General features: G+C 37.7%; 1 protein-coding gene across 1 annotated transcript in view; it reads left to right on the forward strand.

Moving 5' to 3' along the window:
- The window catches only part of sema5a (sema domain, seven thrombospondin repeats (type 1 and type 1-like), transmembrane domain (TM) and short cytoplasmic domain, (semaphorin) 5A), a 178,351-nt gene that overhangs the window by 48,499 nt on the left and 111,800 nt on the right, over positions 1 to 18,052 (forward strand). Inside the window, exons 3-4 of the mRNA XM_014002365.1 lie at positions 13,575 to 13,674; positions 17,697 to 17,742. Of these exons, the coding sequence (XP_013857819.1) occupies positions 13,575 to 13,674; positions 17,697 to 17,742 (146 nt within the window). The remainder of the gene's footprint in view (positions 1 to 13,574; positions 13,675 to 17,696; positions 17,743 to 18,052) is intronic.

Consider the following 18,052-nt stretch of genomic DNA (forward strand, 5'->3'; position numbering starts at 1 on the left):
TATATATATATTAGACTTTACTGTCAAAAGTTATGTTCACAATCAAAACATTTTATGCAAAATGTACCATTTTTAGGTTGTAATTTGTGAGCAGTTTTTAATAAAGGATTGTTGACATTATTTAGAAATCAGATTTGGACCTTTGACTGTAATTATTTAAAGCACCTGCTTTAACACACTGTTCCTGTATGGCTTGTTTCATTTCACAATCCGACCTCTGGTATAATTAGCTTGTTCTAATTTGGTGCATCAAACATCCATGGCTGTTTACAGGCTGCAAAGTAAACCATGAGACGTGACACAGAACCACTTGTTTGACTCAAAATAGTCGCATTTAATAAGAAACGATTGTTCTCTAAACCCACTTCATACACTGAACGTGCAATTATATATTAGCAACTGTAATTATGCTCAGCAGATCTGTCAAGTGTTGTATTTGTTCTTCATGTAATGCAATAGAAAAGCAGAAGGGTGTTTTTGAGCCTTACCAAACATAGGGACAAATAAGAAGACACTTTTATTAGTGTGGAAATAAACTTCATGATGTCTGATTGTTACTGTTAATAAAACGACGGCATTTATGAAAGTCAGAACGTGCCTTTAGGACCCCTGTTCTGTTGCTCTCGTGTCGTTCTGTTGGTTTCACTGCATTTTTATGTGGTGGTTTTGTGCCATTAGGTGCCTGCTGTCTGTAATTGTAGGATTCAGCAGGGTGTTGTCACCCATTCATTTAATTATTTCTCATGTTGTATGCTGGGTTGGGAATAAATAAAATATCCTGCTTGTAACCAGGTAACAGCGATGTGAAAGGGTATGTTTTTAACTAAAAGCATCATTTTCTGATGCTAACCAACTATGTTTAATRCACATTATCACACTTTGGCAATGGTAATGGGAGTGCAATAATGTAATGATGTTTCTACCTGTTAGTTCATGTGTTCGTACTATTGGCAACATGCATGAACAGAACTTACAGAAAGTAATCACCTAGCCACCAGCCTAATTAAAGATGGCCACCACAGCTAATCAGTCATAAAAATACAATATTTTTTATATATTTTTAGTAACCTGCTTAATGTTAAAATAATCTGTCTATGCATTTAGTCACAGTGTAGGAAAACTTCTCCTGTTTTACTGTCTGTACTTGTTTTATTTGATCTATCAGAGACCCGATGCAGACCTGGTCTTCCTTCCTTTCAGAGCTCTGCAGCTTTTAGACGCTGCACAAGACTTCATTTCCCAAACCGCCCATTTTGCGTCGCAGCTGAGCAGCTAAACTGTAATGAAATCTTGGGAAACCGAGTCGACAAACAGTACCAGTGGCAATCAATGCTGGCCTGTCTTCCCACGGCAAAGCAGTAAAATGTCATTGAGCTGTTTTCGGTGGAGCAGAATCCAAGCCAGATAATCACAGTATGCTCTCCGGGTAAAATTGACTCAAGTATCAAGGTCACTGTCTGTTATTCACATGCACGCAAAGATTCAAATTTAGTTTAATCACCCATCTCAGACATGAGCGCTCTCCTCTGCCACCCTTTTTGTCTCCTGTTCGGTCTTACTTKSCMRKWWTTTTTTATTTATTTATTTAATTTTTTGGTCGCCTTCGTTTTGAAGTGGGTACTCTTCTCTGAGCCAGTCGAGTGCGAAGATGACTAACTGCCCAGCTAATGTGATACATTTCAGCCTTGTGCTTTTTGTGCACACCAGCTACTAGAGGGTCAGCTGTGGTCAGTGCATTTGTGAACTCTAATGTGCCAGAWTGGCCCATTAAGCCCTGGTGGCTTAATGCTTTAGGAGCATTAATAAAGAGGGCTGACAGTTTCGCTTGCAGGCGGACTTGGTTCACAATGAAGAGAAGAAAAGGCTTTGGTCTGAGTGATCAGCACTCGTGATCACTTTGGTTTGTAAAAGCAGGCTGACTGAACTGCGCCTTCAGTTGAGAATATATTTAAATACTAAATTATCTGAAAAGCTTGGTAACATGTCAAGTAAAATTAAATCTTGTTTTGTTATATTAAAAAACTTTGACCTGTACTCTTTAGTAGGAGATCATTTGAAAWGCCGTCTCACACTGAAATAGCTCCAAGTCAATAGTTTTGACAGCCGACTGTTATTTTGGACTGAAGAGGCGTTTGAAACATGACAGCGTCGTGTTTGGGGATAAATTTGAGCATACKTTTTATTTTGTCTTCTAAAGAATACTATTAAAAAGAAAGCATTTGTGATGTGATCACCTCTTCAGTTCATGTGTCTCACCCTGTTCCAACAGGAAGTTTTGAGTCACCTGCAGGTTCTAATGATGAGCTTCAAACACTGTGAAAAGTACGTTTCCATGAAGTTTTCAGTTCACTCAGTCGTTCGTAACTTGTGAACTGCTGAATTTGAAAGTCACTGAAGGTGATAATCAGCTTTAGCAGAAAAATTAAAATAATTTGATATATTCAGATTATAAATSTGCTTGTGAAACAAAGGTTTTGGCTTTTTTTTTTTTTTGCAAGAGTTTTTTTCATTTTTAAAAATCCAACTTCTTTTAGCCATTAAATACATTTTGTTGTGTGTTTGGAGTTTTTAGGAGTGCAGAAAAGTTTAATTTATTCTCTCCTGGGTGGCTTTTTGTTCTGTTTGGGTCATGCTTTTGAACCCGTTCAGTGTTTTCTGCTTTCTATGATGTTTTCTGAAMTATTATGTCACAGCATTTGTGACAGAACTACCAAATAGGGTTGAGACTCACCAACTGCAATTTGGCGGTCTTCATTCTCCTCTGGCTCTGGGTCAGACTGTGGCTCCAACATGTAAGGCTGGATGGACAAGTTTTTTTAATTAATCTATAAATAAAAAAGTTTCTGCGCAGCTATATAGTCGTAAACCTCTTTAACAAACTGGAATGGACCGGTCTGGAAGATGGAGGGGGGACGAGGTGTGAAGCGCCTCATTTGGATTGAAAGAGACAGCCTCAAAACGAGCTGAGTTCAAATCTGAGACATGCTACAGAAAAGGGGCGGGGCTTGTGGAGTTRTAAGGAGGAATTCAGACCAAAGCATTGCAGTTCCACTTTATATAGACCCCAACTGAACGATTTGCATGTGAAAAAGAAGGACTGAAAATCATGATTTGTCCACTTTAAATTCAAATTAAAGAAAGCCTACAAAGTAAGAGATTCAGAGATTTTTTTTTACATTTATTAAAGGGTTTTTGTTAGACGATAAATCCTGCAGGGCTGTTCGAAACCTCAGGATGTTACTCTGTTAAGATTCTCTCCCTGTCCAGTATTTAATCATCTTACTGTTACCCAGCAATCTTTAAATAATTTAGCTCAAATGAATTCCATGAGTGGCTGTGACACAGTAGTAGGACAGCCATCYCGGGACCAGAAAGTCACAAGTTCAATTCCTCGCCATGCCCAGACACCTAATCCCCGACTRCTCCCTGAGCAAGTTAAATAGCTGGCTGCTGCTCCACTTGTGTTTATCTCACATGTGTGATGGGTTAAATGCAGAGGACACGTTTTTTCATGTGTGTGCACAATGATGACATCATTTCACTTCTGCATTTTTGTATAATTTTGCATTTTCCCTTCTGCATAAATGATCACTTTTGCAGAGCAGTAAATCAGGATCAGTGCATTGACAACTTAATATCTAAATAAATCTTTCAGTTCTTGAAAAACAATAATTGAGACTAAATTTTCTATAATTTTTCTTGGGGAAAATGTGCAACTCCTTACCTCATTAGCTGTCAAATCAGAGGGTCTCATGAAGATGTAGTCTCTTTCTTCAAGATAACATTAGAAAGCTTATAATCTACAATTTATTAACTTCTTTTCCATCATTTGATGAAAGTGGTGTTCAAAACATCTCATTATCCAAAGTTTTAAAGTTAACAAACCTTTCTTGAAGACTTCTGTTAAAGTACAGCCTTTTTTGCATAAATCAAAGTATGACTCATCACAAAACATCCAGACACGTTTACATAGGCAGAAATATAAACATGTATGCAAGGTCTCTGTGAGGGAGGCAAAACGGCTCGTTAAACCCATTATCCTGCTCTTTTGTGAGTCATTGTGCTTCTGTGTAATGTAGGGTAAATCCTTTGTTGTTGGAAATGAGCAGTGTGATGCTGCCATGAGTGTCTTTAAGCCAAACTGGGAGGACTACAAACACGTTAAAATACCCCCGTGGATCACAGCAGCCCAATGCTCCCAATCAACTTGGACCAACATTATCGTTCTGGACACACACAGACAGAAACGTAAAGATTTAGCAAGAGCCTTACACTTAGTCACTGCATGTGGTCACAGTTTTAGAAATACTGTTACTTGTATTTATTGCTGAATTTCAAATAAGAACGTTGCCTGTATGCTAAATATGGATCCACAACAGTTATTGAGATTATCTTTGGATTATCATTGCAAACGAAGACAAATATTCAGCCAGAGGTAACAAAATCTTTCTTTACTTAATGTAATACAATAAAAACACAAATGTGTCTTCAGTTGTAGAGGTTTTTCTGTCAAAGATAAATTGCTGCTGCCTGCAACATATTCAACAGTAGTGAGACTCAATGTGAATTTACTCTAGTATTGCACTTAGGTATGAAAAAAAATCAACAAAATGTCAGTTTTAGGTTCCCAAAATACCTAAAATTATTAAAATTTAAGTTCCAGAACTTGACAGTGTCATCATAAATAATTGGGCAAAATGGTTAGTTTCAAAGACACCAGGAAGTTTTTGAAGATGTGGCTAAATGGAAGCCAYAGTTAACTGTTGGATGGCACAACAAAGCCAAAAACGTTTACTATGCTGTTGTTTTATTTTGACTGTTTTAAACAAGTAGGAGTTAAGGAATCACCTTCCAAAATAGATTTACTTTTCTTTTGTTTTTTACATTTTTTTTATTCATCTCTTTTTACAGTTGACAATTTTACTCTGGTAAATTCATTTTCATAATTAGCTGTGTTTCTATCAATTATTTTTGTATGCATTTTGAAGTACTACATTAGAAAAGAGTGATGGAAATGACAAAATTTTAATTTTGCAAAGTTTTTACGCTCACTTGATGTGGTTTTTGGATTTTCCGTAMAAGAGTTAATGAGCAAAAGGGAAGATAGAAACACTTTTGCTGAATAAGTTCTGACACAGCAAACATTTACCTCATATGACTGATCAGCTGTTTCCACTGTTCCCAGATATTCTCATAAGAATTTCATTTCTTTCTCTACGTCTCCGGACAGTATGTTTCATCGCCAATATTAGTTGATATGAGGGAACAATGACAACTTGCCTGATAGCAACACATTTCTGAAAACTTCTCCCCGTTCTCCCGAGATGTGTGTTTGCATCCTCTACTTCCTGTTTCTTAAGGCCATGTCACACTAGACAACTTATGCCAACTTCTGAAACATTTTTATGTCTACATTGCTAATAAAAGTTATATATTTGTTCAATTTGTTTGATTTACATTATTTACATGCCAAAAAGAAGTTTCTTGTTGGTTTTTACCATTCCATCTTCAATTTAGATGTCTTTAAAATGTTCATAAGTTGGCATAAGTTGTCTAGTGTGACAGGGCCTTTACAGCCATGTGTAACATCAATAACTGATGAAATTACGCTTTGTGTAGCCTGGTTTATTCRTGCCAAAACAGTAGATGGAAACATACCTAATTAGTTTTTTTTTTTTGCAACATTTTAAAAAGTAGCTTAAAATTTGGATAAAAACATGGCTAAGCTTTTCTTCTTCTAGCTTTTCTTCAAAGAAAGCATATCGCCTGCTGTTTTGCATGCCATGCATGTTTGTTCAGTTAGAACTCTGAGCTACGTCTACGCCAAACTTTATCTCCATACCTGTAAAACTAACTGAGTTATAGCCAGTTCTGAAATGCTTGCTGTAAGTACAAGGATTTGTTTTCGTGGATACATATTCATGAAAACCTAACAAAATACAGACATTTTTTGAGGCGGAAAGGCTGCCGTGGAGAGCTGGGATCGTAGAAAGCTAATGGGACACAAAGCACTTGCTAAAATAAAAGTCAAAACAGCGCAGAGATCATAGAGTGGTTGTTACTCATCACGAGAATCCAGGGTCGAGKTTTGTCTGAGTAGCTTTTCAGTGACAGTACTTTTCTCTTCTGTATGATTGTGGCCTGACTGAGGAAAGGGCGTGCCTCTCATGGGACTGACCCCGCCGGGGACGGTGGTTTTCTGACTTGGCACAACACTTGGCTGACAGAAACTGCAACTGTGCTGCCAGGAGACTGAAGTTTGAAGACTGCCTTCTGCTTGGTGTGGTGGTTTTCACAAATGTTKGGTTGTAAAAAAAATAAAAAATAAAAAAAAGTTCTGCTGCATCATTATAAATGTTTACCCAAACGATACAGTTCTTCGTGAAAACKGAGTTGAATGTAGTTTCTAGGTTTTGGCTAAAACCTTTTGAGCTCTGCTGTAAACCCGTAAACATTAATAAGGTGTTATTTTAACAAGTGTTACTGGATGCGCAGGATTGAAGGCTTTTAAAGGGTATGAACTATGGTGTAAACAATGCCTCCTTGGGCCAAGCTGGGGGCAATATCATTGAAGCGTGTGACCGAAAGGCTTGTTTTACAGCCGCRGAACGAGCTCAGCTTTTATCATCCCCCAGCAGCCAACACATCCTCAGAAAGATGGGAGTGGAAACAGGAGAGCAAACAAATGGCCTCATAGTGTTCATAAAATGCAACAGGAGGCCACTCGAATCAGGGATGCTTTAATTAGGCATTTTGGGATGATCCTTTTAAATTTATAGACAATTAAGGCCTTTGAGCTTGATTTTTTCCAGAACTTTTGAGTGTTGTTTTCCAAGGTCAGCTATGATCTGCTTTATTTTAACTGATAATCTACAGGGGCTTGTCCATGTTGTGCCTTCTATTTGCTCCACATACAATTTACTTATTTTTTTCATGTGGCCAAAAAGATTCAATCATCCTCTGAAAAGCACATCTCATCTCCTGAACCACTAAATACATGTCAGATTTAAAGATGTTACTGTGTACTTATTTGTGGCTTTGCTGTGGTTTGTTTTGTTTGATTCATTCACTGCCCTGGAGCCACAGAACAGCACTGGCAGTATGAGTTTGTAGCTGTAAAATGAACTTATTTTGTCATGAAATAATGCGGAGAGAACTTTGGAAGTCTAAATTGACCTTGCGTTTTCCTTTAGATTTATTCCAACAATGCAGGCGAGGTCTTCACCTACTCGAAGCATTGTTCAATTAAATGCAGTTTATTTTTATAGCGACATCAAAAGTTGTCTCAGGTCACCATACAGCAAATATAACAAGTCCTGTCAAGTCAGGTTCAAATCCAATTACAGCCAACTCAATCCAATTATAAAACAAAACAATCACATTCAGAGCATTCTAAAAAGCCAATTAGTAGGATTTTTTTAAAGAAACCAGCAGATTGTGTCGACTTTTCCTCTTTGCTACAATCCCCCATCCTGAGCAGCGCATTGACAGTGAGAAAAAGAATGGCTCATTTTTAACAGGAAGAAACTTCCAGCAGAGTTTCAGGATGGATGGCCATTTGTCTGGGTGCTTACTGGGGTGTTGAGAAAACACAGGAAGGAGATGCAGACAAATACAAAAGGATTGGTACAGGTGTAATTTCTATAGGAAGAAAAACACAGGTCAAAGGGGGGAATAATATGACAAATGGAGGGAGTAAAGACAGTAATGTAAGATTTTTTTTTTCCTTCAATCCTTAACAGTGTTACTAAGGGATAGCTCAGGAAATTCAGGCCAAGCCTAACTGTTGTATAAAGTACCTCAAAGTGATACTTGAGTAAAAGTGCAAGTATCTTATCATAGAAATACTGTGGTAAAAGTTAAAGTCTTCTCTAAAAATATTACTTGAGTAAAAGTCCTAAAGTATTTGATATTTTTTGTACTTAAGTATCAAAAGTAAATTTCTGACACAAGGTCTACTTAAGTATTGAAAGTAAAAATACTGAGTAAAAGTGAGCAGTTAGATTCTCCAAADTGACATTTATTGGGAGGTGATTTCTCCAAAAAAATATATTTTCTAGTGGCGTGCAGCTGTGGTGGGTTTTGTACAAGCTAATAGGGTGTCAATGGTATATTTTTATACTTCTCATCTAACCACAATTAAATTCACTCTGTCCAGGAGACACAATWTATCAGGATAACGACTTTCTACTTCTTACCTTTTTTAAAAAATGTAGTGAGTAGAAAGTACAGGTAATTGTGTAAAAATGTAATGAGTAAAAGTAAAAAGTATGCTGAAAAATAATTACTCAAGTAAAGTACAGATAACCAAAATTTCTACTTRAGTACTGTAAGAAAGTATTTGTACTTAGTTACTTTACATCTCTAACTATAGCCRTGTTTCCGATTTTAATGCGAATTTTGAGCAAATTTTAAAAATAGGGGAAAATAAAGAAAATATGAATCAGACGTGTTTCCATCAACTGGCTTGGAGCAAATCAACCAGGCTATGCAAAGTATCTCAGACGTAGAGGTTATGGCTGTAAACAGGAAGTAAAGTCACAAACTCACAGGCACACATCTCTGGACGATGGGGATAAGTTATCAGGAACGTGTTGCTACTATTGGGACAGTTGTAATTATTATATCAGTTAGTGTTTGTGATGTTACATGCTGTCTGGAGACATAGAAAAAGAAATGCATTTCTCTTCACTGTATGGGAATGTCCGGGAATATGCTGACCGTAGGAGGAGGGTCCAGCAGAAGCCGGTAGAATTGTTGGACAGCAGGAAACAGCTGATCAATCATGTGAGGTAAATTTTCATTACGTCAGAACTTATTTGGGAAATGTGTTTCCATCTTCCCTTTTGCACGTGAACTCTTTCAGAAAATCCAAAAACCAGCGAGTGTAAAAAACGTTTTTGAGAAATTCAGAAAGTTTTTGCGAATTTTGCCGTTTCCATCCACCTTTTCTTATGCGATACTTCAAAATGTGCATAAAAATCTTTGATGGAAACACAGCTAGTAGGATTTATCAAAAAAAAGAAAGTCCTCAAAAATAGAAAGTAGACAGGGTGTCCGCTTTATGGACAGAAAATGGATGTTTGTTACACAAACGAGGAGCTTGGTAACTCAAAGTTGTGCCTATTTTACTTTTAGAAACTCTAGGAGCCTCAAATAAACCTGCAGTCTGAGAGAGACGAGCTCTGTTAGGAAAATACGTAAMAGTATAATCTTTAATATGGAATGGAGAGTTGTTGGAAGCTTTTTAAGTCAGAAGTCAGATTTTAAATTCTGTGAACAAATAGCTGACATTCCTATTCACTGAAGGTACTGCCAGGCAGCATTTAGAGGGAAACGGTTCCTTATTTGTGTCATTTATTTACACCACACKGTAAAGCCATTCATGTCTCTGAATTGATCTCACATGTTGCGGCTGACGGCGGTCCGGTGGAACTGCACAGCCGTAACATCAAGGGCTGGCAGACCAAAGACTGGCATGTCCTCTGATGCTTGGAGTAAATATTTATATACCCTGTCATTTTGTCTTTGTGTCAAGTGCTCCATGTCAGACGGGGAATAACAAAATTCTACGTGAGTGATGGGCTGTTTTGTTATAAGGCGGTGGGAGTCGAAGGGTTTAAGGGGATAAGTTGAGGCCGAGGAAAGAGGGGGATGGGGTGCATTTATGTGTGTGTGTGTTTGCTGGTTTTTTGTTGGCTCACAACCTTGGCTGCAATTTCATTCTTCAGCTCAACCCCTGCATGTGTCCGTCTTAGTCCCATCAGCAGCCAATCCCCCATGATTCGGTCATCACTTTCATGGCCATGATGAGATTATCACATACATTTAACATGAAGCTGATGTGAATCCATGCAACTTGCAGAGCGGCAATGAAATCTAAAAAGGAACCGTACTGTGTGCTAATTAACTGAATGCTTTTTTTCTGTTTCCTTTCCTGAACTAGCAATAAAGTGGTTATTTTAGACCAGTTTTGATGCTATGTTACTTACTAAAAAAACTGTTATCCATATCTATAAAAAATATAATCCAACATGCTAGATAACAACAYTAAATTCCTTGAAGAAACACAGACTGAGCTCCAGGGCAGAGCTTTCTACCAACAAGTGTTTAGGCGGCTCCACATGGCAATCACATGAGATTCAAATGCTGTGTCCAAAACGGTGGGCTGTGTCCTCCGAAGGACCCAGCCTACCCGGTCGAGGTGGGCCGGGTCCTTGGTAACCTGGGAAGACTGGAAAAAAGTGTCTGTGAATTTAAATCAGAAAAATCTAAATATATTAGTGTTATTAATACCACAAAACAATAAAATTAACTTAAAGGTAACATTTGAAAAACTAATTGACCTGCCGCAGGTGCATGTTTATTTCGTGTTTTTTTCTGACATAAATAGTATTTAAAAACATGTCTATACAAATGACAAAAGTATTAAACACAACAGATGGAAATTTTTAATTTTTATACTGCCATATTTTTATTTAAAACATTATTTTCTCTCACTTCGTCCGCCATTACTAGCATAAAAAATCTTTGGTTGGGCCTCAATGCATTATGGGATACGCTGGGCTGGGAAGGATCCATCGGACCAGTCCTTTGATTCAGGGAAAAGAAAGGACGCATTTGTCGGCCGCATCGGAGGAGTCTTCGGTTTTGGACAGCCTCCGTCGCGGCGCTGTGACGTATGCGGCCGACGAATTCAGGCCTTCGGAGGATCCGGCCTCCCGTTTTGGACACAGCCAAAGATTTCTCAAACAGGCATGACTAGGTATGTTTTTGATGAGGGAATGACGCAACATGTTATAAAGTTCAAAAATACAATTTTGCATAACACCCCCCAAACAAAGATCTTGCATGATCTTCAGGCACTTAGGATTTGTGATAAGGACTCTAAGCTGCTACCAAATTACATTTCAGCTCATTGTCAATAAAACCAAGTGATAGTTTTTTTTTTGTTTGTTTGTTTGTTAACACTGATTAGCTGTAGAGCCATCTTGAATGGGTTTTAATCCAAACGTTAATCAGTTGTTCTTAGAAAGTAATCCAACTTCTTAGAGTTTAAAGAAAATCAGTGTAGTGTTTCATGAGATTTTGATAACACACATACAGAAACACATGATTACATAATTGTCCACCTTGCAATAACATTTCTCAAAAACAAAATCCTTTTATGTCTGTCATAGCATCTTAAACCAATTGGTGTAACCTGGTTGAATGTGACTTTGGGACGTTGTGTATATTCAGCTACGCAGCCTTGAGAGGGTCCATCAATTCTGCTTATGAATGTTTATGAATGGCTCCTTGGCCTCGTCACAAAGGCCATAAATTGTCTGAAGGCTGTTGTGGTCAATTAGAACCTTTTGCCCTCTTTTGCAAACTACCAACAAAGATTCTCTCTTTGTGCTTCTCACTCACGCAYGCACATACACACATACAGATACACACTTCATCACCCTGATGGCAGGCCTCCCCTGGTGAGGCTGGGAGATTTATGGGAAAAGGCTGGGGTTTGTCAAGTACCATCTCCTCTCCCCATGGGGCGGGGTGTGGRTGAGGGGTTTGTCACGTCTACAGCCGAATGCCAAAGATCCTCTTTGGGGCATAAAAACAAGCTCAGTGGAGCCAAAGGATTTGCACATCTAAAGCATCTGAAACGAGCAGCAGTCGTGATGTTGGTCATGACCTCTTCACCATGTCTAATTATCGCTGTGTGCTCCTTTGTCTTTAGCTTTAGCGTAAGATCTCATTTACCAGTGAATGGATTTTTTATGAAACACCCAGAAAGTAATCATTGGATGCACGTTTACAACTGATCTATATCTAGAGTCAGTGCCAATCAAGATGCCTGCCACAGTTAAGCAACCTTAACCAACACAAAGATGGTTATAACTCAGTCAGTCTGACAGATATTGAGCTAAGATTTGSTGTGGTGGTAGCTGAGGGTCACCCTAGGCACGCTATCTGAGAACTACCAAATCTTACAAGATCTCAGAGTTTCACATGAGACTGCACATATTGTTATTTACAAGGTTTGACCAAAACAGCTATATTTCAGTACAAGATGATTTGAGTTTAAAACTCTGGCATGTGTAGCATTAGCTGTAATGCTTCTGCTACTTTTTTGWATCTTTAATTGGAAATTTGAGCATTAACATCAGAAAATAATGTCAATTTTGCAGCACTTTCTCTTGGAATGTAATAATGTTTTGTGGGGTTTTGGTTCCAGTACAAGWGTTGGAGGTGGCAGATGTTCTTCAGAGACATTTTCCTTTTTCTTCCTTGATTTGTCTTGGTTTTGAACYTCTCAGAAAAGCCCACGTTTGTCACCAAAACTGGAAGTTGTTGCGTTTGATGYGGTCAAGGACGAGAGAGTGTGCCTTCATTTGAAACGCCATGTGACAGGTGTGCCCGAGGAAGCAGATAATGTGTTGCGAGGAGAATTTTCAAGCTGTCCTCTCCCTCTGTTCRGATGGAGAAGCTCCCTGACAAATTAAAAAACTGTTTCTTTGAAATATTTTGTTTGTGTATACTGTAAATATGTAACCACAAGAAAGAATTCAGCGTCTTGTGAGTTTAAATATTTTATAAAGTTCTTTATGGAGAAGCCATGGTCCCTCAATGTGTAACCCAACCTGTGTGTACAGTAAAGTTATTGTGACTACAAATCAAGTAGGTGATGAGTAATGGAGAACATAAGTCACCACGATGACTGCTTGACCACCCTTGACTGAACCTATCGGGTAACCAGACGGTAGACAGGCCGTCCTTGTCGCTGGATTTGATTGGTCAGGGGTTAATGGGTTGGGCGCCAGGAGAACAGGCATGTTGTGGATAAGATGTCAGTCTCCGTCTGGGATATCTCCATTTTCCTTTATGATGGCATGTATTCCCAGCAGCACAGGGACAAGCTCAGGCTCCAGAAAATATTTGAGTCTTGATTTGTGAAAAAGATGTTTTTTAAGCCACTCAGTCAAGAGGAGTGTGTCAAAATCAAAGGATTTTCCCATCAGCCGTGTGATTTTCATGTTTCATGGCCTCTTTCAAGTTAATCGTGAATGCCTAAGTAAACTAATCAATGCATTGGAGTTTCTTTGATTTAAGAATTTGAAATGAATTAATTCTCCATGATTTTTTTTCTATTTTTAATATGTTTAAAAATATCTGTTTTTAAATTTAAAAATCAATCAAATCTTTCTTTCTAAATGTAAAGTGTTTTGTTATGTAGTTTGTAATCAGTTGGATTGCTTTGCATGTGCTTTATGCATAACMGTTTTTGGAGGTATTGGCCACCCGCCCTCCGCTTCTCATCCCAGAGTATAAGACTAAGATTATACAGTATTTTGCTCAAAAATAACCAAGTTTGATTTGACTGGAGTCCAAACATTACAGATGTGCAGTTTGTTGATCTGTTCTATCACACTTAAAGTAACCAAATGGATTTGCAAATAAAATGAACTATATGTAAAAACAAAACTCATTCAAACACATGGTGTAGACTAAATTGAAACTCCCTATGCTTTGGTAATAAATGCTCTGATTGACTCACTGTTGTTCTGTTCTCTGGTGTTTCTTGGCAGAAATGGAGCCGTGGATGTTCAGGTTCAAAGCAGACGGCACAGTGGATTACTCACAGTTGACCTTTGACCCTGGTCAGAACGAACTGATCGTCGGTGCCAGGTAATCCAAAATCAGCATTTTTTTTAAAATCCTCTCATTTAATTCCTTCTGGTTTTCTCTCTTTTCTTTTTTTGTTGCTTCTTTATTATACKATTTTTATCTTTTATTCTTTTGCTCACTGCTTTAGTTGTGGCCACGCATGACTAATGATCAGTTTCTCTGTGTTGTCTTCAGAGGCCAAAGAAAAATGGCTTTGGAGAGCAAGGTCCATTGTCTTTTTGAAGCCCAGCCAAATGCATCACAGCGTGTGTTTGTGTGTGAACACTTGTATTGTTTGTGTTGTGATGTTCAGATTCCCCTGCATTTTATGGAAAAACATCATGTTCCTCACAATGCAGATTGGTAAATCTCATGGTAAAATGTACTCAAGGTGTCAGKGGGGAAGAATTGGTTCAGAATTTTAGAAGTGGGGTTTTGTAGAAAGGTTATAAACAATATCTTACCTGTTGTAGATTGGATAGGCTTAGGATTGGAGAAAGAGTTTTTGAGTTTAATTTTTAAACTAATGCCTAGTCCAAATGGAGATAAAACTAAATGTGATATATTTGTTAAATTAAAAAAATATATATGGAAGTTTGAAGTCAAATGTGTTATTGTATTGACAGTTTGGTACAAACTTTGGAATGGTTAAATAAATCAAATATTGAATAAATCAGTTAAAGGCACTCACATATTATTTAACTTCATTTTGCCAATGGCCTTAACAGAAAAGAAGAGGAAAATAATATCTAAATAAATGTCTGAACTGTATTAAAAAATAAAAGTGACAAAGTTTGTCTCTGAGCACAGATGTATGCAGTGATGGTGTGTGTGCAGCTGAGCTGGACTCAGTTTAATGATTCTAGGTGTCAGTAGAGAGAAGCAATCACAACGTGATGTACAAGAGACAGCAGAAAAACCATCTGGTGTGGGAGCAGAAAAAACAGGGCGAGAAAGGAAAGTGAGCAYAGGGAGGTTTTTCTAACACGTGCCAGAAGTGAAATAGAAAAATCTCATCTGTAAAACTGTGTAAATGGACAAATAAAAGGTCTCGGAAGATAGAAAACATGCAGGTAAACTCGGAAATGCAAGTTAAWGACCTAGCATTGATTGAAGGAATGTATATAGCTCTCAGCCTTTTATTCCAGGGTGATCATTTTATGTTGAAAAAGGACAGCGTTATAACCATTTAGAAAACAAACATTATTTCGGGTGGTCTTTGTGCTGTGATTGACCATCAGCTACTGCCAAATCCAATCTTGGCTCAAGATATGTAAAACTGGCTGATCTATAGTCATTATTTTTGCATTTACTAAAATCATTACTGTAATGACTATCCTGGTTGACTTTAAAATTTAAACAGTTGTCAGTTTCAGCCAAACCATTATATTCTAAAAGTTTGGACCAAATCTGTTGAGTGATTTATGAAATATTTAATGTACAAACAAATGCTCAAATACATGAGCAAAAAACATTGTCTTTTACCTTTGGCAGCAGGCAATAATGCAATACAAAAAAATCTAATACTTGCATGAGAAGCAAATCTTATCCTCTGATTTTATCTACCCCTGCAAATGTCTGAAAATCAGCCACTTGTGTGTGCACTACCTAATGTCAAGTTGAAACACGTTTGTGTTGTTTTGAGGGTATTGTTCAACGTTTTTCAGTAAAGTAAGATTGGAACATCAAAGGTGTATTGTGACCTTATAACATGTGACAGTGTCAGTTATAAACAAAAATTGGTATTTGCCAAAATTGGCATTGGTAGGTGAGGCTTTTTGAAAGATCAGTAATTGGCCAGAAAACTGCAATTGGTGCACCCCTAATTTAATATAAGAAAATATGATATAATACACTGCCTGGTCAAAAAAAAAAAAGGTTGGCTCCTGKTTTAACTAAGCAAATACTGTAGGTACTAGCCTCCTATTGGATCATTTTTACCAGGGTGATTATCCATCAGCTGGCAAAAAAGTTATTTAACCCCAACTGGTGCAATGAGTTGCTTCTCATTTCTCAAACAACCATGTTGAAAGACACATTCTGTGGTCATGGAAAATATGTCGATCTGTTTGAGAAGCATCAAATCATTGGCATCAAGCAGAGAAAACTAAGCCGTAATCAAAGCTAAAGGCGATCCAATGAAATATTAGTGTGTGACCTTTTTTTTTTGGAGGAGACTTTTTTTCTTTGACCAGGCAGTGTAATATAATATAATATAATAAACTGCTGTGTCAACACATTCTTGCTGTGATCAAAGAAGAGAAAAAAAGAGTTTTAGTTAAATAGTTAGCGGCAGCTCAACAGCTGCTAAGTGTCTGACACTGAAAGGTAATGTGAATAGATTGATGGCAGCAGTCTGAGTCAGAAGTATGAGAGATAATGGAAGGAAAGCGGGATCGATGTAAATATCAATACAGTAAAACAGGAGGCTGTGGCCATATTCAGACCTGTCTGATAGCCACTCTYCAGGAGACTGATCTCTGCAAACTGAGTTTTAAACCTATATGTGCGTGTGTAGGTGTGTGTTTGTGCGCAGGTGTATTGGTGAAGATAATTTTAACTCTGGAATAAAATACCTATAAAAAGCAATAAATGCTAACATGAATGATGGCTTTCTTGTCCTCTCTTCTGCTGAGAGTTCTGCTCAGGGCTTTTTCTACAAATTAAAAAATGTTTTCTATGATGGATCATATTGGGAAAAAAATAGATTTGAGATTGCACTAAAAACTTGCTTGTTTTTGATCAAACAAACCATCAAATATATWCGGGCTGTTCATATTATTATTCATCAGTAGGTCATAAACGTTTACAATGCTTCAAAGAGGACGTTGGTGAAAAAATRATACATTTAAAATAGGTGCGCACAGGAAACATTCTTGTAGGCACACCATATTATCTGGTGCACATGTTGCATTCATAAGCTGCCAGGGTGTAATTGTCTTTCAGTTTCTAACTAAACCTGCATCAAAAACGAGGCTATGCTTTATCTAGTCATGGTGGTTGTCCTAATTAGACTTCTGCTAAATCTACTCATTCATCATTTACTTCAGCAATGAGCTCCAGCCACTAATGAGTTTAGAAAGTTTCAGGATTTTAAAGGCTCCTCCTATGACCTGATATAAGACTTGTATTAACTAATATAAGAGATTGCAGAAGTTTTCAAATTATTTTATTTTGTAGACAACAGTGGTTGTTGTTTTTGTGAAAYGTCACTACACAAGTGAAAAAGTAAGGAATAGCCTGAGGTTCCTCTGATGAATACCAGTGTAAAAACAAACAAACATGAATATTGTTTTAGAAAGACTAGTGGTTGTCAGATCTCTTTTTTTAGGGGATAGTTCAAACTGTTTGATGTTTATGAATGATAAATATCTCATCTGTTGCAGATACTCTTTAAATAGCCTCCGCTTGGAGAAAGAGTTTAAGTTTGACTTGAATGATGAGCTACATGAACACAATGGATTGCTGCTAACTAAAACTGAACTCCAATTTAAAAAAAATCTAACTAAAACTTGAATAAATAAAACAGGAGGTTATTGAAGCACCAAAAAAAAAACATAAAATAACACAGAAACAAAGTGTAAAAAGTCAACAGGTAGGTGAGCAGGATATGAAAACCAGAAACAGTATGATCTCATAGAGGAATATAAGGGGGTTGGGGGGGGGGTTACTGAGTTGAAACAGCTGTGTTTAAATAGCAAACGCAGGTCAGGTGTGAACTGAGAACTGAAACAACAGAGGGAAACACTGAAGAAATGAGCATGAGTGAATCTCTAAAWAACACAAGAAAGAGCTGAATTATAAACAGAATTACAAATGTGATAAACTCTTAACACATCTTTTTAAACTGAGGCTTAAAAAAACTTATCTGCAACAGGTAAGATGTTATTTTTCCTGGACTTTTTCTCTGGACTTTATGTTCAGCTCATTTGTACTACTGAATGATGCTAATGACGTGCAAAGAATCTGCATGAACTTTTTTTTCTCATCTTGAGAAGTATTTCTCCATTCACTTACCTGTTTTTATTTATTTCCTCCCACAGAAATCACCTCTTCAGGCTCAACTTGGAGGACCTGACACTGATCCAGGTGAGTGTAAAATCACTCTCGTTCCTCAGCCCGACTCAGCCTGTTTCTCCTCGTGAATCCTTATTTGATCTGTCGGCTCGTATCGCTGACAGCGAACCGAAGCTCCGCCTGCTTTCAACAAACTCTTGAGTTGGTTATCACACTTTGCTGACAGCTTTCACAACTTAAAGCTGTCACAGTGAAACAGGCTGGAATTTCTGGCATCACGGAGCCTCAAACAGTGGAGAACCTCTGGGTTTGGCTATCAGCGCTGTAGGCTGAGACTCAAGGGGGAGGGAGTTTGCATTAATATGCTCCAATGTCTAAATCC

Source organism: Austrofundulus limnaeus, unplaced genomic scaffold (genome assembly GCF_001266775.1).
Source record: "Austrofundulus limnaeus strain Quisiro unplaced genomic scaffold, Austrofundulus_limnaeus-1.0 Scaffold12, whole genome shotgun sequence".
NCBI classification, from domain to species: Eukaryota; Metazoa; Chordata; class Actinopteri; order Cyprinodontiformes; family Rivulidae; genus Austrofundulus; species Austrofundulus limnaeus.